Source organism: Emys orbicularis, chromosome 10 (genome assembly GCF_028017835.1).
Source record: "Emys orbicularis isolate rEmyOrb1 chromosome 10, rEmyOrb1.hap1, whole genome shotgun sequence".
Lineage (NCBI taxonomy): Eukaryota > Metazoa > Chordata > Testudines > Emydidae > Emys > Emys orbicularis.
This window is the reverse complement of record NC_088692.1, coordinates 49,620,790-49,644,641: the sequence shown is the minus strand read 5'-3', so window position 1 is coordinate 49,644,641 and position 23,852 is coordinate 49,620,790. Positions and strand designations below refer to the sequence as shown.

Genomic DNA, 23,852 nt, shown 5'->3' with positions numbered 1-23,852 from the left:
GCACAAAGCAGGAAACTGCACTCTAGAAAGTATTCTGATTAGATGGCACTTGAGACCATGGACCCTACTACTTGCCCCGAGGAGCAGGCCTGGGGCCTGACCACCTACGGATGGGCAACAAGTGAGTTTGCAGCAGAGTTTGACACAAAGTGCACTTCCAAGCTCAGAGGTGGGATTTGCATGTTGAAGAAATTCCAGGAGGCAGAAAAGCTCCCTGCTCGTAATGCTCTGAACCAAGTCACTGTGAGAGCGGACGGTAAGCACATTTCACAAAAGCTTCCATGGTCTCCATTCCCTCTGTGGTAACATGTTACAAGGCTAACCATTTCATAAAACAAACTCCAATGCTAACACCTGATGGGCGCAAGTGAGTTACTTACCAAGAACAGAGCCTGTTCTCCAAACACTTTGCCTCCAGGGAGTCATGCACCTGCCCACAGAACCATTTTGGAGCAGTATTTGGCAGCTATGGGGCATGTGCCATTCCCTGGAGCCTAACACATCACACAGACTAAAGGCATGAATGCTTCACCTGCAGGGCCAGCTCCAGGCACCAGCCTGGCAAGCAGGTGCTTGGGGCGGCCACTCCGGAGAGGGGCGGCAGGTCCAGCTATTCGGCGGCAATTCGGCGGACGGTCCCTCACTCCCGCTCGGAGTGAAGGACCTCCCGCCGAATTGCCGCCGCAGATCGCGATCGTGGCTTTTTTGGGGGGGGGGAGGGGCTGCTTGGGGCGGCCAAAACCCTGGAGCCGGCCCTGTTCACCTGTCCAACCTTCCCTGAGCTCCATATTTAACAGATGCCTAGGGAGTGGGGGGGGGGGGGCAGTGCAGCTCTGAGGCCGCAACACACTTGGAGAGCAAGAGCTACTGTTGGTAAGTGAGCCTTTCTTCCCCTCCCCTCCCCTCCCCTCCATTGCTTCCACAGAGCTTCGCCATAGGTGCCTGGCCACTGGGACTTCCCTTAGCAGGCAAGCAGAGGAAACCTATGAGCTGAACAGCAATTGAAACCCCGCCTCCTCAAAACCAGCATCTGCTCTTGCTGAAATATCCAGAGAACATTGATTTGCGAAGGTGTGAACAGAACTCCAGGTAGCAGTCCTATGGACTGCAGATTGGAGAATGCTGGAAAAAAAAAAAAAAAAAAAAAAAAAAAACCACACCACCACCATTTTAGCCAAGTGATCCCGGAGACATTCAGATACAGGACGCCTGCTAGCTCACAGCGTAACTAAACACAGTCTCTTATCCACAGAAATAGATTTTAAACTGAGATGGCGTGACGTTCAGAATTTTCTCCAAAGACCACATGCAGTCAGTTCCACCACTACCATCCAGAGCCTGTAGCCTCCCTTCCCCTGTGTGGCTTTTAGAGAAGAGACAGTCTCCATCACAGCTTGGTCAACAAAAATCGGATGCAGTTTTGTCATAAGTCAACGGTGAAGCATGGCCAACCTGCTGTGTGGGGAACACAGCATAAATTGGTTGGCTCTAAGTGCGTGCAACTCAGACCCTCCTGGCCAAGTAATGGCTCTAAAAAGGAGATCTTCAGTGAGAAATGGCAGAGATTGCAAGATCCCGGGGTCTCAAGAGGGCTGCCTTGGGTTTGTTCAATGACAGGTTACAGTCCCAGAAGGGCAGTTTGAGACACTCTTTAAAAATGGTTTTACTAGGGGATGAACACTGTGGACCCTTTTGCAGGTACATGGTAGATAGAACAATTGCCAGGTACATCTTAGGCATATTTGGGAACACAAGCATTCAAGTCAAGGTCCCTAGCTTGAGCAAACCCATTTTCCAAACTCTTTTGGGCAAAGCCTGAGGCAATACAAAAAAAGAAATATAATCCAATGCAGCAGCCTAAGCCCAACCTAAAGTGTACAGTGTAGACCAGGGATGGGCAAACTTTTTGGTCTGAGGGCCACATTGGGCTTCTGAAACTGTATGGAGGGCTGGGTAGGGAAGGCTGTGCCTCCCCAAACAGCCTGGCCCCTACCCCCTATCCGCCCCCTCCCACTTCCTGCCCCTTGACTGCCCCCCTCAGAACTCCTGACCCATCCAACCCTCCCTGCTCCCTGTCCCCTGACTACCCCAACCTCTATCCACACTCCCACCCCCTGACAGGCCCCCCGGGACTCCCATGCCTATCCAACCCCCCCACACTCCCGGCCCCCTTACCATGCTGCTCAGAGCACCAGGACTGGCAGCCATGCCGCCCGGCCAGAGCCAGCCCCACCGATGCGCTGCCCGGCAGCAGCTCACAGCTCCGCCCCCCAGAGCGCTGGCGGCATGGCGACCTGAGGCTGCGGGAGAGGGGGGACAGCAGGGGAGGGGCCGGGGGCGAGCCTCCCCAGCTGGGAGCTCAAGGGCAGGGCAAGATGGTCCCGCGGGCCGTAGTTTGCCCACCTCTGGTGTAGACACAACTGTGACACTGCATCCCACATTCTTCAGAGAGATATTATATGATATGATTATGGCATAAGTATGGTGTATTTATACAAGATAGGTCATGTGAGATCATTGAAAAGGTTATGATTTACTGAATATGATTATCCTATTTGTATGCATGGATCATTTTTGTATCTGAAGTTAGGAATATTGACTGTGTATCTGTATTACAAATATGTTTACACCTGGGGAATGCCCACTAAGCAGAATACAGGTTAGAGGAATTTCTAGTCTGTAAAAGGAATGTATACCTGGGCTTTTAAGCTGCAAGCAAGTGCAGATTGCCCCTTAAGAATCTCTGCAACCGGCTTAAATCATCATTTAGGGGTGAGAATTTGCTACTCATATCCAATTTCTTTAGTTATATTAAGCTTAGATTGCATTTCTGTTTATTTGCTAGGTAATCTGCTATGATCTGTTTGCCATCCCTTATAATCACTTAAAATCCATCTTTTGTAGTTAACAAATTTGTTTTTAGTTTATCACAAACTAGTGTGCAGGAGTTATAACTTGGGGCAGAAAGCTGTTGTATATTTCCTCTCCACATTGAGGGAGGGGATGAATTTCATGAGCTTATGCTGTACAGATCTCTGTGCAGGGCAAAACGGTATAATTTTGGGTTTACACTCCAGGGGGTGGGAGGGGGGCACTTGAGTAGCTGGGCAGGTCCTTAGTTGAAGCTTTCCCATGCACAGCTGATCTCAGCATCTGTATGTAGCTGTAGCTGGGTGTGTCCCTACCTGTATGTGTGCTGGAGGGGGGGTTGAGGGCCTGTCACAGCAGTACAGTGTAAAGGGAGCCCAGGCTGGTGGGTCAGGCAGGCTCAGTGGTAATTCAGTTCCAGGTGGCACCCTGGGGGGGAACCCATCACAACAATGTCTACCTGTTCATGAACTATATGGAGAAACATGGAGAAAGGGAGAGGCTGGCTCTGTGACCACTCTGACAAAGAGGAACTGAAGAACAGTTATGGGGTGGGAGCAGGGGGGTTTATTCCCTTTATGATATGCTGGGCTCAAGAAAGGTATGCAATGCACCCCTGAACTGCCAACTGCCGTTGACAGAGGTTCTGTGGCCACCTGGCTAGGCACATTGCTCCGATGGGGACTCTGGAGGCGGTGTCACGCAGAACAGATATAACCCACCTTCACTTGGGGCTCTCCCAGCTGTAGATTTCCCTCTCATCTTTTGTCACACCCCAAGGGCCCCCTCCCTCAGGGGGTCTCTTGGGGAAGCAGATCAGCATTGTATGATGCTAATGCTATTGCAGGCATTGCAAAGTATTCTGAGAAGGGTTAAAGGTGTGAGTGTGCAGTGAAAGATTTCTTTGCAGGGTGCGAGAGGCCGAAGAGGGAGGGAAAGAGCAGAGAATGGGCTAACGCAACGCTTCAGCTAGGTCTGAAGATAAGACGCTGACTCCAGCCCAAGGCCACAGCACACAACCGACTCTGCTGTCTGCCAAGAAAGACAGGGGCCTGGATTCCAACCCCCACCAGCCGTGAGAAAGGAGGATTCAGCTGAACAGAACTGTAGGGGCTGCGAAAATGAGTGAGATGGCGAAGAGCAGCGAGGGGGAAAACAGTCTCGCATCCCTGAAGCCGGTGCGTTTTGGGAAAGCTGAGGACGCCGCAGAAAGCCAGTTTGGACTGGTACAAAGAGCACGGGGGCCAGAGGTCCCTGAACGAAACGCCCCTGAAACTTAAAACCCTCCTGAGAGCTGAAGCAAATTGGAGATCAACAGCGGACGCTGGATGACCTGTGCACAGGACAGAACTCCCATCCACCTCTTCCCCCCCCCCTCCCCTTCTTCGTACATTACACCCAGGTTTGGCCAGCCCCGGGTAGTACGTGTGAGAGTATGAAAGTGGGTTAGGGCTTGGGGCATTAACGCTTTCTTCCTTCCTGAGGGACATGGGGAACCCCCAGCACTCACTGCTGTTATTTTATTAATAAAGCTTTAAAACTTAGACCCTTGGTGTGCTCCTTCATCTCCTCCCCTAACGATCCTGCCGCCTCAGCCTGATCACCTGATGCCTCAGGCAGATTGGTAACAGAAATCTGTCACACTTTGACAGGGATGAGAAGGCTGCCCATATAGAGCCATTTTATATAATGACATCATCATCCATCTAGAAAGAAACCAAGAGAAGCAGAAGCTTTGTCCTACTTGAAGGGTATCAGATACAAAGGATTCTTTTACCAGCTATTATCCAGGAGGAATTTAGGGATTTAGGAGACAAATTAGTTCACATGTTAAAGCAAACTCAGTTGGTCTCTCGTTGCTCCTACTTTTCTTGTTTCCAAAGGATATTCAGCAGAACATAGTACAGGAGTGGTCAGCTGCTGTAGTCATGTTGCAAATGGCTACACAAATGGATGGAGACACGTAAATGAGCAAGAAGGCACTAATCCAGAGATTGATTGTTGTTTTTGTTAAAGGCAGAAAAAAATAAAATTAAAATATATGGAGATATACCTATCTCATAGAACTGGAAGGGACCTTGAAAGGTCATTGAGTCCAGCCCTCTGCCTTCACAGTACTGATTTTTGCCCCAGCTCCCTAAGTGGCCCCCTCAAGGATTGAACTCCCAACCCTGGGTTTAGCAGGCCAATGCTCAAACCACTGAACTATCCCTCCCCCAGAAGGACTAACATCATCCAGTCTGACCTCCCACATAAGAAAACCTCACCCAGTGAGTCCTGCATTGAGCCTAATGACTTCTGGCTGAGCTAGAGCAGTGGTTCTCAACCAAGGGTACACGTAACCCTGGGGTACGCTGAGGTCTTCTGGGGCATACATCAACTCATTTAGATATTTGCCTAGTTTTACAATAGGCTGCATAAAAAGCACCAGCTAAGTCAGTACAAGCTAAAATTTCATACGACTTGTTTATACTGCTCTATATACTGAAATGTAAGTACAATATTTACATTCCAATTTTATAATTACACCTCTACCCCGATAAAACGCTGTCCTTGTGAGCCAAAAAAAATCTTACCACATTATAGGTGAAACCGCGTTATATGGAACTAGCTTTGATCCGCCAGAGTGTGCAGCCCCCCCCCGGAGCGCTGCTTTACCGCGTTATATCCGAATTTGTGTTATATCGGGTCGCGTTATATTAGGGTAGAGGTGTATATGGTAAAAATGAGAAAGGAAGCAATTTTTCAGTGATGTATTTTTATGTCTAAGTGTCACAGCCACACTGATTTTGTAAGCAAGTAGTTTTTAAGTGAGGTGAAACTTGGGGTTATGCAAGACAAACCACACTCCTGAAAGGGGTCCATAATCTGGAAAGGTTGAGAGCCACTGAGCTAGAGTACATCTTTCAGGCAGATCCCTAATCCTGAGTTATTGACAGAGATTTTTCCAAAGCCCTAAGTAAATTGCTGCAATTAATATGTGATTTTTTTTTTCCAGTCTGAATCCATCTAGCATTATCTTCCAGCCACTGGATCCTATTCTGCCTTTGTCTGCCAGACTAAGGAGCCCTTTACTATCAGGAATCTTCTCTCAGTGTAGGTACCTGTTAACTGATCAAGTCAACTCAATCTTGCATACTTCAGATCGGGACACAACAGCCAAAAAAAGCTTCCCCCTTCATTTTAGGAAGATGCTATGATGAGGGAACAGTGCAATTGGGAACAAAAATAAGGTTCAAAACCATCAAGCCTCCCTCTGAGCTTCTGAAATTATGTCCGAGAGACCTTATGTCCCTCATTGCACAGAAAGAGGCACTCAAAGTCTAGTGCTAGCAAAGTAACACAAGACAGCCTCTGAAAACTGCACCTGGCAAATCTGCCAGTGTTTCCATTTGCGGAGGCAGAGCCCCTAATCAACATGAGCAAAAACGGGAACAAAACCCTTCAACTTGCAGGTCACTTGCTTTTGCAAATGGCTGCACAGAGACTTTTTACAATGTGGCAAACCAAGAGGTGACATTCCCTTGCACACAAGTGGTTAACATCTGCACAAGACACTCTCACTACCTAGGGTTAAAAGGTCACAACTTGAAAATAAGTTTGTGACTGGAAATTTTGTACCTTCCAAGCAGCCCCAAAGGTCATCAGCAATGAAAGCAGGTGGGAGGAAATGTTTTCTGTTGTTCCCTTTGAGCATTTGACAGCACTCTGTGTAGAGTCCAGTTCCCTGGCTTTGCTGATGTCATTGGCACTAATCTCATGGATTAGCATGACAGATCCACACATAGGATTGCCAATTTTGTAATATTTTAAAACTGGGAACACTAGCAAGAGTGCTGGAACCTCCCCCATGCCACCCCTTTCCCTAAGGCCCCACCACCACCTCTTCCCCCAAGGCCTCACCCCTGTTCGCTCCTCTCCCCCCTGCTCTGGTTGCTCGCTGCTTTTTCTCTTCTCTCCCCCCACCCGGGTCAGAAGGGACTTGCCTGTGGAGCTGGGACTGGGAGCTGCAGCCACCGGATGCAGATAGAAGGTGGCCCAGCTGAGTAGGGGCTGGCACGGGTGATGACCTGGCACCTCCCTGCCTCCCCTGTCCACAGTAACTGGACTTTGGGCGTCCGGTCAGTAGATCTGACCGGACACTGTCAGGTCCCCTTTTCAACCAGACTTTCTGGTTGAAAACCAGACACCTGGCCATCCTATCCCTGCAGGGCAAAACGCGACAGTTTTCTAGACCATGCTCTAAGGTGCGGGAGCTCATGTACATACCAGAGGGAGCACCATCCATCAACGCAGACCTTTCTACATCTGCTCAGACCCTTGACCCCTCCAGAGACGGGCAGAGGGTAGCTGGTCCCTGTGGACAAACTAATCCCAGCTCCCTTGGACCAGAGCAGGTGAGCCCTATCCAGCTATTTAAAGAGGGCTGGTAACAGGCCTGAGACAGGCTGAGCCCTGGGAAGGGAAAGCCACACCAGAGGGGAGCTAGTTATGGTGGGTCCCTGCAGTAAGGGGCCAGGTAGGCAGCCCTGCAGCTGCTGCTCCAGGAAGGGAGCAGAGCTGATGGAGGCTGCCAGCAGCTGGTGTGCCAGAGACCCCTCGGAGGTGTGGTCCTGGGGCAAAGGATGCAGGTAGGACTGTTTTCTGTTTGAAAACTTCTGTTAAAGAAACAAACCTCTTTGCCCAAGACAGGGCATAGCAGCGTGTGCCTCGGAGCCAGGGAGAAGCCTGGTGCTGGTTAACGTAACCAATGCACTTTACAGGGGGCTGCAGCTTCAGACTACTTGGAAGCAGAGGCAAATCCAGAAGGCAGCACCTCTCTCATTAAGCGCAGCAGGTAACATAGATGCTCTGGGAAATGCACTGGGTGAAGTGAGGTATTACTGACCATCACTTGGGATTAGAGTATCTGAGGAACATCTCTCCTCCAGCTGTGATCTAGGGTTTGCTCTCCAGGAAAGGTCCCACACTGGAACGTTGTCTCTGCTGGGTCCACCAGAACCCACCAGAACCCCAACTTGCGTCTGATGAAGTGGGCATTCACCCACGAAAGCTTATGCTGCAATACTTCTGTTAGCCTTAAAGGCGCCACAGGACCCTCTGTTGCTTTTTACAGAACCCCAAAGTTAGAAGGACATATTGTGTCAAAGTCATAGCTTTGGAAACCATGTCTCTCAGCTATGTTACTAGCCCCACTCAGAAAGCTTAGTCACACTAGTGTGGGCCTGTCAGTCTCCAGTGCCACAGCTTGCTTTGCTCGCCAATTCCTCTACAGGATGAGCGGGTTTGTTCACACACCTTGGGACTTGCTGCTCAGATGCCTCACAACACATACTCTGCAAGCCACACTTTCTCTCCCAGGGCAGCATGTGGGGACAGTAACTGTCCAGCCTATGTTAGAGGAGAGCACATTCATCTCCCCCACCCCCACCCCCACCACCACACAGACCCGTCCAAAATACCTAAACAGCTCACCCCTGAAAGCAGGGAACTCACATCCTACTACTTCTCTTCCCTGTCTCCTCCTCCCCCATTGATCATACAGAGGAGAGGTGCTTCAGGCTCCCCATTCTCCATGGCTTCCCCCAGAGCAGTTGTCCAGGGAAGGACTGCAGACCGCAGAAGCTCCACAGATGTGGTGTGTCCTCAAGCAGCACATCTGTGCTCTGGGCTGCCCCTAGATGGAGCTGTTTCTCCGAAATGCATGTTGCTAGGCAAAGATGCAGAGAACTAGGAACACAGTGCTCCGGGACAGGGATGTGAAAGCATTTAGTCACTTTGAACTGGGATTCTGTGGCCCTTTGACCTTCCAGTCTGGCTTTTTCTCTTGGGTAGTTGGGAAGAGACTAGAAGATATTATTGGAGAAAGTGGGAAGTGCACAACAGTGGCTTTTTATCACATACAAGAAAGCAACATTAAAAATTGTTTTTTCAGGTTGTAAAGTAAATCACTCAGGAATTAGGAAGTGCCACAATTAAGGCTCCCTGTACAACCACAGCCCTTGTGTGTACGCATTATGGTACAGCCTAATTACACATTTTCTACAGAACCCCTCCCTCACTCCATGCACAGGATGGACAGGGCTAAGGAAATGAAGCTGCTCAGTTATTTGTTTTGATCTTTGACATGTAATGTGTGGCCACTGCTTTATTTACTGAACCCTCTACGAGCCCTGCACAGAATATGGGATTGTCATCCATTGTGTCTTGGGCATTTCTGTGTTGTTGCTCATCACTGAAGGATCTGAGAAACTCAAATAACGGATGTAACTTCTCGATACCCATGTGAGGAGTGGGGGTCGGGGTCCTACACACAGGACACTGGCACAGGCAGATTCAGGCCAAAATTTGAAAAACTCCACTAAGGCCTTTTCTCCACACAGATGCACCAATTTAACTAAGTTAAACCAATTTAAGCATTTCCACACAAGGGGAACATCAGTTTCTAAACAGATTTAGTTCAATTGGTACAGCTTATGTTTAGACAAGGCCTAAGTTGGGTGCCTCAGTGACTGAGCACTTAAGCTGAGACACCTAGGGCCCTATTTTTCAGAGTACTGTAGGACTTTACAAAGCCCTCTACTGACATTAATTAATCCACAACACTCTGGCAGGAGGTGGGTAAGGACAATCTCCAAGTCACTTGCTCAAGGCCACAGAACAGGCCATTGACAGAGGAAAGATTCAAACTCAGGGTCTCCTGAGTTCCCTGGGGCAGATCCTCAGCTGATCCAAGTTGTCACAGATCCACTGATTTACATGAGGGTGTGATAACTTATACCAGCTCCTGCTTACTCCTGCGGACCCTGCTGCCTGACTGCCCAGGGTGAGAGCATCTACAGTTCCCACGGATTTCAGTTGCAGTGGAGTGTTCAACTTCTGAAAATCAGGCCCCAGGTTTATTGAGTTGGGCACCCAAGTAGTGAGGCAACCACAGTTATACCAATATTTTCAGAGTTGGTCACTAAGTGGCTTAACCAGCATCACATTCAAATTCTGTAGCAGAGGAAGAGATGGAATTCAGTTTTTCTCTGTGGCATTCACCTGTCGTAGCTACAAGACTATCCATTCTCTTCCTGCAATCCGTCTTGTGAACTACACACCTTCCAACTTCTGCAACAAATCAAGAAAGGGTCCTACAGATAACAGCCAACAACCTCCTTCACTAAATAAACCGGATTCATCCCCTAAGTATCATCCGCCCTATGTAATGCAAGGATTTCTTGCCTATAAGGGGGGGGAGGGGAAGCCTTCTGTTATGTGCAACTGTAACACCTCCCAAATTTCAGTTCTCCTGCAAGCCAAGGAGGCTGAGCAATTGACAGCACTCAATTTTTATAAAAGACGACACTGGACAACGTGTGTGTGTGTGTGTGTGTGTGTGCGCGCGCCACTCCCCAGTCACATTTTTTGCATAAGATTTTTGTTTTTAAGATGCAATTAATTGCACCGGGTATTTCTAAGTCCTCTGATCAAAAAGAATTTCCCCCTCCCTCCCAAAAATATCTGCCTTCACCTAGTCCCTGCCATTTAATTATTTAGTTAAATGTCAGTGTTCTCCTTCCTGGTCAAGCCTACGTACTGGAATGGACAGAAGTTGGTGAGGGGATACCTGGATAGCTTGGCTCCACACATACATATGCAGATACACACTATAGCTGGTTAGCGAGCTGCATGTGCTGCAGCGGACACAGCAAATCACTAACAAATTTCAATCCTCAGTTCCTGCACAGTAGCTCATTTAAGCCGCCTCTGAGAAAGGGGGTGGGGGGGTGAGGGTGTGTGTGTGTGAGAGATTGGCCCACAGGTCAGAAGATTGGAGTCACGCCCACACAAAATTTAGCTAGGATTTCATTCTCTCTGGTGGCAGAAGGTGGGATCTCCTGGATGATTACTTTAGTGCTAGACATTGTCGGATCTGTTTTACTGCCCTCTGACATAGGATACTGCTTGGCACATGCAAACGGTTTGGTTTAAGATTTCATTTGAACTTTTCTGCCGGCAAGGTTAACTCTACTGGAAACAGAAACATAGGATCAAAGAAATGTAGAGGTGGAAGGGACCTCTAGAGCCATGAGCCAGATTGAACATTTTCTAATCTCTCTACTGTCCAGTAACTACCCTGGATTTTTTTTTAGAGACACAAGGAGGGTGAGGTAATATCTTTTGCTGGAGCAACTTCTGTTGATGAGAGAGACAAGCTTTCAAGCCACACAGAGCTCTTCTTCAGCTCTTGGAAAGGTACCCCACAGGTCACAGCTAAATACAAGGTGGAACAGATTGTTTAGCATAAGTAGTTACCACATATTCTAAGGCAGTGGTTTGCAAACTGCAGGTCGCATCACAGTACTGAGTTGCGGACTGTAACTCACTGGGTTGCAGCGGCTCTAGTCAGCACCGCCTACCTGGCCGTTAAAAGTCCCGTCAGTGGTGCTGCCCGGCTAAGGCAGGTTAGTCCCTACCCATTCTGACACCGCACTGCACCCCAGAAGCAGCCTGCAGCAGGTCCAGCTCATAGGCAGGGGGGCCACGGGGCTCTGTGCACTGCCCCTGCCCCGAGCACCAGCTCTGCACTCCCATTGGCCAATTCCCGGCCAATGGGAGCTGGGGGGGGGCGGTGCCTGCACGCCTCCACCTAGGAGCTGGACCTGCTGCTGGCTGCTTCCGGGGTGCAACATGGTCCCAGGACAGGCAGGAAGCCTGCCTTAGCACCCCTGCTGCACCGCTGACCAGAAGCCACCAGAGGAAAGCCCATGCCCCAATCCCCTGCCCCAGCCCATAGTCCCCCCCAAAACCAGAGCCCCTTCCTGCATCCCAGCCCAGAGCCCCCTCCCACACCCTGAACTCTCATTCCTGGCCCCAACCCACAGCCCTCACCCCTGCACTCCAACCCTCTGCCCCAGCCCTGAGCCCCTCCCACATCCCAAACCCCTCATCCCCAGCTCCGTGGGGTCACAGGCATCAATAATTTTCTTCAACTGGGTCACCAGAAAAAGTTTTAAAACCACTGTTCTAAGGGATCATTCAAGGCAGAGTTGCCCATTAACACCTCTGCAGTCATAGCAGAAGAGGAGGGGGTTAGTGGGTTACAGATTGTTGTAATAAGCCATAAATCTAGTGTCTCTGTTAAGTCCAAGATTTTTAGTGTCCAGCAGAGTTATGAATTTAAGTTCCCAGGCTCATCTTTTGAAGTGTTGCAGGGGTGTCCTTTGAGGATGAGGACTGATAGGTCAGAGATAGAGTGATTGCTTTGTGAAAAGTGTTCATCCACTAGCAATAGGGTATTTGTTTCTTATTTTCCTGTGTGAGTTCATTTGAGAGTGTAATGACTGTCTGGTTTCACTCACACAGTGGTTATTGGAGCATGTAGTGCACTGGATCAGTTACACTACATGTTGTGATATACATGTGTAGGATCCATGAGACTCTGGAAAGGTGCATTGTGGTGGGTGTTGATCATTGTAGCAGTGGAGAGCTGTCTGAAGGTTTTGCATCTGTTGTTCTAGTGCCGCTTTGAGTGGGTGTGTCCTGGTCTGTGGGGAGCTTGTTTCTGATGATGAACTTGCCACTTGGAGAAGCTGCGGGGGAGTTTGAAGGCCAGAAGTGGGGGCTCAAGAAAGATTTCTTTCAGGATGGGGTCCCCCCATTGAGTATGGGTTGTAGCTGTTTGATGATACCCCACAGGGGTTCCAGTGTGGGGTGGTAGGGGTGTGTGGTCAGAGGGGTTTTATTTCTGTATTGAAGCAGGTTCTCTCAGGCTATTTAGGTATGCTGACCAGATGTCCCATTTTTTGGGACTTTTTCTTATATAGGCACCTATTATCCACCACCCCCTGTCCCATTTTTCACAGTTGGTATCTGGTCACCCTATATTTAGGTGGCCCATTCCATGATGCAATCTACTTCTCCGGTGGAGTGTCCTTGTTTGGTGAAGGTGGTTTTAAGTGTGCTAAGGTATATATCCCAGACTTTCTCCTCAGAGCACTTTCTGTAGTATCTGAGTACCTGGCTGTAGATAATCAATTTCCTTGGTTGGTTTGCAGTAGTTACTGGATCTATGAAGGTAGCTGTGGTGATCCAGGCGTTTCCTTGTATATGGTTGGCGGTAGGATTCCATTGTTGAAGCTGATCATGGTGTCAAGGAAGTTGATGTTAGTGTGGGAGCATTCCAGAGAGTTTAATGGACAGGTGGTTGTTGAAGTTGTGGTGGAACTCTGAGGGAGTTTGATTTTGAGTTGATTTTGTTTGCATTTTGAGTTTAAGACCAAAAAACAATGAAGCTATCACATATATGTTGTGATCTTAGTCTGCTTTCAAGTATTTCCTGTAATAAAGTATCCCATTCCCTACCAAATATCATGCATCAGCATTTATGTCACAAGTGTGCTTACTGCTTCATGCATAGTGGTAATAATTAGTATGGGGCACTACTTTATCAGTAGAATACTGAGAGCTTTACAATATCTTTTTTAGTAGTATCACTCACCATTTTATGGACTGGAAAATGGATGCACATATGGGTTAAGTGACTTGGCCAAGGTCACAAGGGGAGTGTCAGAATTAGGGCTCAATGAGTAGTAGGAGACATTTTCTGCAGAAATTATTTTCAATTCAAAGAGTGCATAGTGTTTGGTTTGCATCTGACAATTCAAAGTTAAGTTTACTGCAAAGGCTGGAACAAACTCTTGACAGAACACTGCACTGCTACAGGAACTGCACATTTCAGAGACCATCCTGCACCCCTCCATCAGATGGGAGAAGCCCAAGTGCAGGACATGTTAGAGGGATCATTCAGAGTCTGTGGCCATCACTTTATTATCGTCCCAAAGGAAGACTAAAATTCACACACACAGGTTGAACAATGTGTGACAGACCCAGACCAGTGGGGTACAGGAGTCTGGTAGAGGGCAAATATACTGGTCACTGGATGAGTAGTTTTCTGTTCCCTGAGTGACCAGAGCAGGGGCTGCACTAGAGTAATCAGGAACCTGCTAGAACCAGTTAAGGCAGGCAGGCTAATTAGGACACCTGGAGCCAATTAAGAAGCTGCTAGAATCAATTAAGACAGGCTAATCAGGGCACCTGGGTTTTAAAAAGGAGCTCACTTCAGTTTGTGGTGTGAGTGTGAGGAGCTGGGAGCAAGAGGTGCAAGGAGTTGAGAGTGAGAGGGTGTGCTGCTGGAGGACTGAGGAGCACAAGCGTTATCAGACACCAGGAGGAAGGTCCTGTGGTGAGAATAAGGAAGGTGTTTGGAGGAGGCCATGGGGAAGTAGCCCAGGGAGTTGTAGCTGTCATGCAGCTGTTACAGGAGGCACTATAGACAGCTGCAGTCCACAGGGCCCTGGGCTGGAACCCGGAGTAGAGGGCGGGCCCGGGTTCCCCCCAAACCTCCCAATTGACCTGGACTGTGGGTTCTCCCAGAGGGGAAGGTCTCTGGGCTGTTCCCCAACCCACATGGTGAATCTCTGAGGCAAGAAAATCCGCCAATAAGCGCAGGACCCACCAAGATAGAGGAGGAACTTTGTCACAAATGCTAGAAGAGAGATGTACAACCAATTAATAATACCTAGTTCTTATATAAAGCTTATCACTAGATCTCAAAGAGCTTTATAAAGGAGGTCAATTTCAGTCTCTTCCCACAAACTGATTCTGGACCAGCTCACAGGTGCACAGCACTTGACCACTCAGGATGTAGCTAGTGGATATTGGCAGGTCTCTTTGGAAGAGGCCTGAAAATGCAGCCCAGTCATGGACCAGGGCCTCGTTGTGCTGGGTGCTACACAAAAAGAGGTCTTTGCCCCAAAAAGCTACAATCTAGAGACCGTCTCATGAAGAGTTATTTATGCATTTGGAGTGACTAATGGTCCCGCTACCTTTCCGAGATTGGGACGCTGTCCAGACAACGTCAGCACACCGAAATCCCCACATCCCATAATAACAAGGATGTTAAGTCCGTCCTTGAGTTGGTTTCTTAGCAAATATTTATTGACAAAGCAAACTCCTGTAGGAGCTTACAAAAGCCAAACCATCCGAGAAGGAACTTCTATAAAATAAGGAAGCGGAGCATGCTTTTCAGGAACTAATTGGATGCCTGTGTTCTCAGCCTGTTGTATTACAGCCAGATCTTTCACCTTCACTTTATAGTATATACTGATGCAAGACATGTAGGTCTGGGAGCAATTCCTGGTCAGAAAAGCAGAGAATGTAGGGTACGTCCAAACTACCCGCCGTATCGGCGGGTAGCGATCGATTTATCGGGGATCGATATATGGCGGACGCGATATATCGATCCCCGAACGCGCTCCCCGTCGACTCCGGAACTCCATCGGAGCAAGCGGCGGTAGCGGAGTCGACGGGAGAGCCGCGGCCGTCGATCCCGCGCCGTGAGGTCGGGAGGTAAATCGGAATAAGATATGTCGACTTCAGCTACGGTATTCCCATACCTGAAGTTGCGTATCTTACATCGACACCTCCCCCCCCCCGTGTAGACCAGGCCTTAAAAATTCATTGCACATGCTGGGTGATAGTAGCATCTCTCTGAGCTGGTCTACAATGGAAAAGAAAGCTATCCAAGACAAGGTTAAGAGGGGCTAGATCCATAAAGGGACAATGCCAAGTGCCAACTCCTATGCACTCTGCCACCTACTGGTATTGTCAGCCCTGAGTTAGGTGCCCAGATTCCTCACACAATGCACAGAGAGAGTTTGTTTATTTCTACACTGCACACCACTGGTGGCAGCATGTAGAGCATGCACAGCTACCTGCTGCAGTGAAAAGCAGGCTGCATCCACACTGCAGTGAAAGGCTCTTGCAGGAGGGAAGCAACGGGGAGCTGCCGGAGCCTTTCCCTGTGGTGGGGAAAGGCTCTGGCAGTGGGACACTATACTTATAAAAATAGCAGTGTAGGCGGGGGAAGCACTGCTTGGGCACATGCAGAGCAGTGTAGGGTACATACCCTAAGGGTTCAGACGTGTCTTTAATCTCTTCGAACTAAGCAGTGCCTCACCATCTACATTGCAATTTATACCCATGGTAGATGGTGTGCTGTCTATGTACTCTGGGCCCTTTAAATTGCAGCCAGAGCCCTGCTGCCGGAGCCCTGGGGTAGCAGCGGCGGGGCTCGGGCAGTGATTTAAAGGGCCCAGGGTGCCTGCCGCAGCTACCGCCCTGGGCCCTTTAACTTGCCGCTGGATCACCGCCGCCGCTACCCCAGGGCTCCAGCAGCAGGGCTCTGGGGACGATTTAAAGGGCCTGGGGTGGTAGCAGCAGCTGGAGCCCCGGGCCCTTTAAATCTCTGCCGGAGCCCCCGGCTGCCACTGCTACCCCGGGGCTCCGGCAGCGGGGCTCAGGTGGCAATTTAAAGAGCTCAGGGCTCCCACTGCTGCTACCCTCTGGGGCCCTTTAAATCGCCACCCGAGCCATGCTGCTGGAGCCCTGGGTAGCGGCAGCGGGGCTCTGGCTGTGATTTAAAGGGCCAGGGGCTCCCGGCTGCCACTACTGCAGCGGAGCCCCAGGCCCTTTAAAGCTCCGCCATGGGCCGGGGACCCCTCTGATGGTGATTTAAGTGCCCAGGGCTCCGCTCCGCCTCTGCAGCTGGGAGCTCCAGGGGTGATTTAAAGGGCCTAGGGCTCCCAGCTGCTGCTACCACAGCCCCAGCCCTGGGCCCTTTAAATCCGGATTTAAAGTGCCTGGGGATTTAAAGGCCCCGCCTCTTCCAGTAGAGAGCACACCTCTTCCGGTTGAGGCCCCGCCCCCTCCTGAGGACTCCGGAGTACTGGTAAGTCCTTTAAGTTACTTTCACCCCTGGAGCCAGCACATTGAGTGGGAATCTGTCTAAGCCAGCCAGGAGTGACCTGCAGAGAAAAGGGTTGGGGCTTCAGTCCCAGATGCACAAAGGTGCTTAAGTGCCTGCCTGACAGGCTAGAGGGAGACCCCTATCTCTGTCCAGGATTCTTAGCCATGAACCCTCTCCTGCAGTAAGAAATCTCAGCCAGGTGAGCCCTTTCTCACAAATCAGAAAGGGGCACCTCACCCCGTTACAACCAATAGCCCAGTGCTAGGGCACTCGGCTGGCATGTGGGAAACCCATATTCAAATCCCTGCTCTGGCTGATTTGGAGCTAGGGTGACCAGACAGCAAGTGTGAAAAATCGGGACGGGGGTGGGGGGTAATAGGATCCTATATAAGAAAAAGACCCCAAAATCGGGACTGTCCCTATAAAATCAGGACATCTGGTCACCCTATTTGGAGTAGTGACTGGAACTTGACTGTCCCACCTCCCAGGTGAGTGCCCTGACCAGTGGGCTACAGATTCAAACTTTGACTTGCTCTCACACAATGAATATTTATACAGAGTCAAACAGCTTCAACCAGAGAAACAGAGCACCACCCCAAAATACCCAATAGCCTGGTAGTCAAGGTGCTCACCTGGGAGATAGGAGACCTGGGTCCAAATCAGCCAGGGCAGGGATTTGAATCTGGGTCCCACTGCCCAGGTGAGTGCTCTAACCATTGAGCTACTGGATATTCTGGGGACACCCACCCACCCAAATATTCCCAACCTCTGAGGCCTGGTCCGGGTGTAGCCCTTCTTAATATTGCAAATCACTTGGCTTTGGCAATGAGCAAGTTAAAATGCATTTATTTGGGAGTTACCAGTTTTAAATGTGCTCCCTTTAAGTTTCCTGTGACACTCCCTTGTTCTTGTATTGTAAGAAAGGTCAGAGAATACACAGGTTATGTCTTCACTTATTCATCTCCTCTAAAGTAAGCAGTCCTTCACAGTCTTTACTCATGTAGAAGTCTGTATGCATCCAGGGCCGGCTCCAGGCACCAGCTGAGCAAGCTCGTGCTTGGGGCGGCAGATTCCAAGGGGTGGCATTCCAGCCGCCCTTTTCTTCCCCTTTTTCTTTTTGGTTTGCCGCTCCGGCCGCCCTGTAGGGGGCGGCGGCGCGGAGAAGGGGAGCGCCCTGCAGCAAACTCGGCAGGGCAGCCCGCGTCCTTCCCTCCCAGCTGACCGGAGCGGCGCAGAGCCCTCCCGGCAGGCAGCGCAGCGAGAGGGGCCGCGTGGCGAGCGCCCCGCTGAAGTCCTGGCCGCCCCCCCTTCTCTCTCTTCCTTCCCGCTAGACCAGGCATGCGCTCCGCTGCACATCTGCAGCACAGGGAGTCCCCCTGCACCCTGGCACCTGCCGCCCTGCAGGGTTTTTTTCCCCCCCGCCTGCTTTGCCACTCCGGCCGCCCCGTGGGTTTTTTTTTTCTTCCTGCTTTGCCGCTCCGCAGGTGTTTCGTGTGTGTGTGTGCGCGCGCGCTTTGCCGCTCTGGCCGCCCCGCAGTTTGTGGAGGTTTTTTCTTGCTCTTGGGGCGGCAAAAAAGCCAGAGCTGGCCCTGTATGCATCTAATCATTTTCACCACCTTACGCCCCTTCTAATTCTCTTGAGCGAGGTTGAGGAGAACTGCAAGCAGTGTTCCAGGTGTAAGGACACCACTGATTTATATACAATGGTATTGTATTGTCAGTGTTATCTATCCCTTTCTTTAAAGCATAACATCTCGTTTGCTTTTTTAACTACACCTCCACCCCGATAGAACGCTGTCCTCGGGAGTCAAAAAATCTTACCACGTTATAGGTGAAACCGCGTTATATCGAACTTGCTTTGATCCGCCGGAGTGCGCAGCCCCGCGCCCCCAGAGCACTGCTTTACCGCGTTATATCCAAATTCTTGTTCTATCGGGTCGTGTTATATCGGGGTAGAGGTGTACCACCATGCAGTTACCAGAAATTTTCCTTAACATTGCCACAGTGATGCCCAGGGAGTTTGCCCGAGTGCCTACGGTTAATTTAGAACCCAGAAGCGTAGATCAGGAATTCAAATATGCATTACCTAACATGTGTCAATATTGCATTCCATCTGCTATTTTGCTGTTCACTCACCTAACTTTTTAGGTCCTTCTGAAGTTCCTTAGTCTTATCTAGATTGGACAGCCACCATAAAAATGAAGAAATTAAGAATTCTGTATTCAGGTCTGGTTTTGGAGGGTGTGCAATATATCTGGCCTGAGGTCACACTGAATGATGAGAACAATAAATACTGAATAGCTAGCGACTCTGTGAGCACCATCTGTCCTGTGCACTGGGTGAGGCAGCAGTCTTGTGGAAATAACAGCATGTGATCATGTAATTAGAGACTGCATCATAACACAAACTGTGCAGAGTAGGGGGCCCAGGCAACCCTAATTCTGACACTTCCCAACTTTTGAGCTCCTGACTGTCCAACCTTCATGTTCTTTTGACTTTTCTGTATGGTAATTGGTAGATATTTACTGCCGCCAACCCCAGAATCCTTGGGGCACCATTAGCCTTTTGCCATGCTGAAAACTGGCCATTGACCATGTCTCTTCACTAGAAAATAGGTGTGTTCTTAACTCACATTAAAATCCCAGTGAACGCAAGCAAGTCTGTAGTCTTCACATGAATTAAAGTTTACCTTGATGTGCTACTGTGTGAAAACTACCAATAGTCTTGTCTTCACTAAGAATTACCTCAAGTTAGCTATCTTGAGTTAGCTAGCACAGGTTACACACCTTTTTTCCTAGTGAAGAAAAGGCTTTAGTCCTATGTCAACATACCCCTTTTAGCAGTAAAATTACAGTGAGATGATCGTACACACACTCCCTGTGAAATCTTAGTGGAGACAAGGCACAGGTAGTTAACTGAAGTCAATACTGTCTCCCCCTCCACCCACAGGGGACCTTACCTACCTATACTGCAGTAAACTGAGGGCATGTCTTCACTAGCAACGTTAAAGCGCTGCCGCAGCAGCGCTTTAATGTGGCTTGTGAAGTCGCGGCATAGTGCTGGGAGAGAGCTCTCCCAACGCTATAAAAAAAAACCCACCTCCACAAAGGGTGCAGCTCCCAGCCCTGGTACACTGTCTACACTGGCACTTTACAGCACTGAAATTTGCAGCACTCAGAGGGGTGTTTTTTCACACCCCTGAGCAAGAAAGTTCCGGCACTGTAAAGTGCCGGTGTAGACAAGCCCAAATAGAGGACCTTATCTCCATGAGGGATTTTACAGCAAGATAACTATCTTAAGTCAGCTTAACCTGTAAAACCTCACCTTTGACAATGAAGACCTATCCCTAGTCTTCTTACTAGTGATTGTGAAGAGCTGTCAAAGACTTTTTTCACAGTCCAAATACATTAGAGCAATCAGCTCTCCTTTATCCAGTAAAGATAAAGTTGAAAGAATTCTAGTAGACTGCAAAGGCATGACTTTCCTTTATTTTAGTTATCACACCAACTCTCAGATCTGTAATTCTCAGATCTCCCCTAATGCATTTTCTTCCCACATTATAGAATGAAAATATTATACCTATTTCTCTGGTATAGCAACTGTTTTAAATGAGACTGCAAATATTTGGGAGCAGCTCAGCCGCTTCATTCTTAAATTCATTCAGAACTCTGGCATGTATTATCTGGTTTTGATGACCTGTTATTCTTCTATTTATGACTTTGTTCCAGCACCTCCTTTTGACACTTCATTCTCTTAGTACCTCTATTACCCAAAAAGTATAGGTTTGAGGTAGGTACCTCTAGCATCCTGTGTGGCAAAGACTGATGCAACTTGCATTTAGGTGGGATAAGAACAGTGCAGAGAAGACTTCTTCACTCCCTGTGAAGTATCTTCAAATTCTCACAAGCTCCCTGCTTCGAATGCATGAGTTTGTTTTATGTATAAACAATTGCTCTTCAAATTCCCTAGTCACCTAACTTCAACATTTATTTTTACTCCTGTAAAATGTAGCAAACAATTATTTTCTTTCTAGTGAATTAAGACAATTGTTTGCCAAATTCTATTGGCCGCTTCATAGCATTCATAGGTTATACCTATGTGGGGGGAGGGATAGCTCAGTGGTTTGAGCATTGGCCTACTAAACCCAGGGTTGTGAGTTCAATCCTTGAGGGGGCCACTTGGGGATCTGGGGCAAAATCAATACTTGGTCCTACTAGTGAAGGCAGGGGGCTGGACTCGATGACCTTTCAAGGTCCCTTCCAGTTCTAGGAGATGGGATATCTCCATTAATTATTATTATTATAGGTTGCAAAAATGAGATTTAATGCATAATTTGGCCTGCAGGATATTTATTACAGTCTGGACACATGAGAAGCAGAGAACCCAGTGTCTGTCTCAGAGCCCAGGCTGAGTTTGTAAGGATAGCAGATGTTTTTACCTGTAAGCAGGGCAATTTTGACGGTCATTGAGAGACAAATGACCAGAACGTTATGACACTTTTCACTCTTCTGAAAAGAGCATTTAAGGAGCAATTACTACACACAACCAGATTTCCAACCCAGTGTCTAAGCTGCCATTTTTTGGCAAGACTCAAGACACTTCTAAAGAGCCAACTCCAGCAGTAGCTGCCTTTCACCCATGTACTGGAGCCCTCTCCCATGGTCTGTAGAGCAGGACACAGCTCTTTGATCACACTCATCTCCTCAGCCATGGGCAGCAGGCAGACCTCTATGCTCATTACTGTACATTTGTAAAACATTTGATACTGTGGATCACAGGTTACTATTATGCAACCTTAGGGACTTTTGTGGCATAGATGTATCATTCCACCATATAGTGGGCCCAAGCTACCCAAGGAATCGCCTCCTCTCCACAGAAGCCTTGCAAGAAAACTGCACCCCTCAGGTACAATGGAGCTGTCATAACAAGACTAGGGTGACCAGATAGCAAGTGTGAAAAATCAGGACAGAGGGTGGTGGATAATGAGTGCCTATATAAGACAAAGCCCCAAATAGCGAGACTGTCCCTATAAAATCAGGACAGCTGGTCACCATAAACAAGAATGAGATTCCAGAAAGCTGGAGGGAGAGCTTTGATCCAGATACAAATGCAAGCCTCCTGCTCCTTAGCTTTCCACCAACAATAAAACCAGAACACCACTCACAGGAGTTACCCCTCCCAACCTGAGACTGAAGCAGAGGGCGCAACAATGCACTTGTTTCTCTTCTCATAAGGAGCACAGATTCCAGGGTTATGTATATGAGGCAGATTGGGTACCTGAGTTTGCAAAGTCAGCCCTCAGTTTGTGTAAGCGGCTTGCCCAGTCACCCAGGAAATCTGTGACAGAGCTAGGATTGTCACACCAAATACAAGCTCATTCTTCCTCTCTTGAGGATTACTGCCAGCCAGTGCCCTCACGGCTCCGAAGTACAAAGCTATGTTTCGTTCCAAAGGACTATTCTATCATTCAGAAACAAGTGCCTCATTGGGACAATGCCTCTCCACTGTAAGCCCTAAAGTGTCATTCTTTTTATCGATGTATAAGTCATCCATCAAAGTATATTACTAGGTGCTTATACAAGAGTTACAACAAAGCTTCCCAAGTTCCACACAAACCCAGCAACTGTTTGGGGGTCAGAGGAGTGGGGAAAGGGACCCACTGTAGGTAGAAGTGAAGCACTGGGCTTTTTGGCCTTTCTGCCATTACATTTCCCATTACAGATAGAAGAAGCATGCTACTGCTCTTCTGCTTCCTACAATATTTATTGCTATTGCCCACTGATGCCATTTGTGTTTCTGTGTTAGTTACCTGGGTGTAATACACAGTGTGACTTCACCCGCACTTCAGTGCACGCCTTGATAATAGCATTCCCTAGGGATAGTACCTAAACTGGCTGCCAGAATGGCTGGCAGTTACAGAAACACACCCAGGGAAATAAACTCACAAGGGGAGAGGTGAAATCACCCAACACCGTACATAGGGCACACATGCATCAGACTGTCTGGATTACCCATTCCTACACATAGGCCCAGCGCTCTTCAGCCAGCTTTAGCCCCAATCCTGCACCTGGGACAGTTACCAATGGAACTTCCCTAGGGGGCAGGCTCCAACCGTACCCTGGCTAGTCTGGGCTGGGCTGGGAGGCCACAGGTGCCATGGAAGAAACAAAGCACTGGGGTTTGGCCAGCACTGACCCTGGATCTGACACGTGGGTCTCCTCTAAGGGCGGCCCTCTCCACCGCGGGACCCTTGGCTGCTGCCCCACGGGCCAGGGACCGGACCGGCAGTGCCTCCACCCAGCGTCCTTCAGGCCCGAGCTGCGCCAAGCTGCAGCTGCGGGGTGCAAGGAGCTTCAGGGCCAATGCCGAGGTCTCCCCCGCAGCCACAGCGCCCGCCTGCAGGGCCCCCGCTGCCCCCACCGGCCTGGCCTCCAGCCCCGCTCGGCACTCCCAGCCCGGCCCCCAACCCCTTCCTCGGCCCCGCAGACACCCGCGGCCCGGCCCCTAGCCCCGCTCCGCAGCCCAGTCACTCGCCCAGCACTGCTCGGACCCAGCCCCGCGTCGGGCCCGGGACTCCGGCCGAGCCTAGCGCCCAGACCCCGGCCGGCCCCCACCTGTTCTCGGGCCGGATGCTGAGCAGGTAGCTGCGGCTGTCGGGCCGGGTGCTCCAGCCGGGCCCCTCGCCCTCCTCGCTCTCGTCCCCGGGGCCGGGGGCGCTGCTGGGGCTGTAGAGCGAGTAGCGCCCGTTGCCCGAGTAGGAGCGGCTCAGGGGTCTCCGGCGGGAGCCCATCTCCACCCGGCGGCGCCTGCCCGCCCGGAGCCCCGACGACAGGGGGACTGCGCGTCCCGGGGCCGGGGCGCACTGGGGGAGCGGGCTGCCCGCGGGGCGGTCCCCGGCCTGTCCTGCGCCCCCAGCTCAGATCCCGCCCCGCTCCATCAGCGGCTATTTATAGCACCAGCGCTTCTGTCAGCATTTCCAGCCCCCGGGCGCCGCGCCCCGCCGCACATGGGGCTGTCACTCACTCGGAGCCGGACAGCCAGGGGCACCCCGCAGCCGGGTTCCGGCACCGGGACCCCCCCAAACCGGGCACCTGCAGCCCCGCACCGGGCACTGGGACATTGGGCACCAGGACCCCCCGCCTGGGACCCCGAAACCGAGCACCTGGACACCCGCACTGGGCACAAGGAT

At 50.0% G+C, this 23,852-nt stretch overlaps 1 protein-coding gene across 1 annotated transcript in view; it reads right to left on the bottom strand.

The window, feature by feature from the left end:
- ALPK3 (alpha kinase 3) overlaps positions 1-23,453 on the bottom strand; it is an 87,426-nt gene extending 63,973 nt beyond the window's left edge. The window contains exon 1 of the mRNA XM_065412588.1: positions 23,278-23,453. Within this exon, the coding sequence (XP_065268660.1) occupies positions 23,278-23,453 (176 nt within the window). The remainder of the gene's footprint in view (positions 1-23,277) is intronic.
- Between the last annotated feature and the right edge of the window lie 399 nt (positions 23,454-23,852).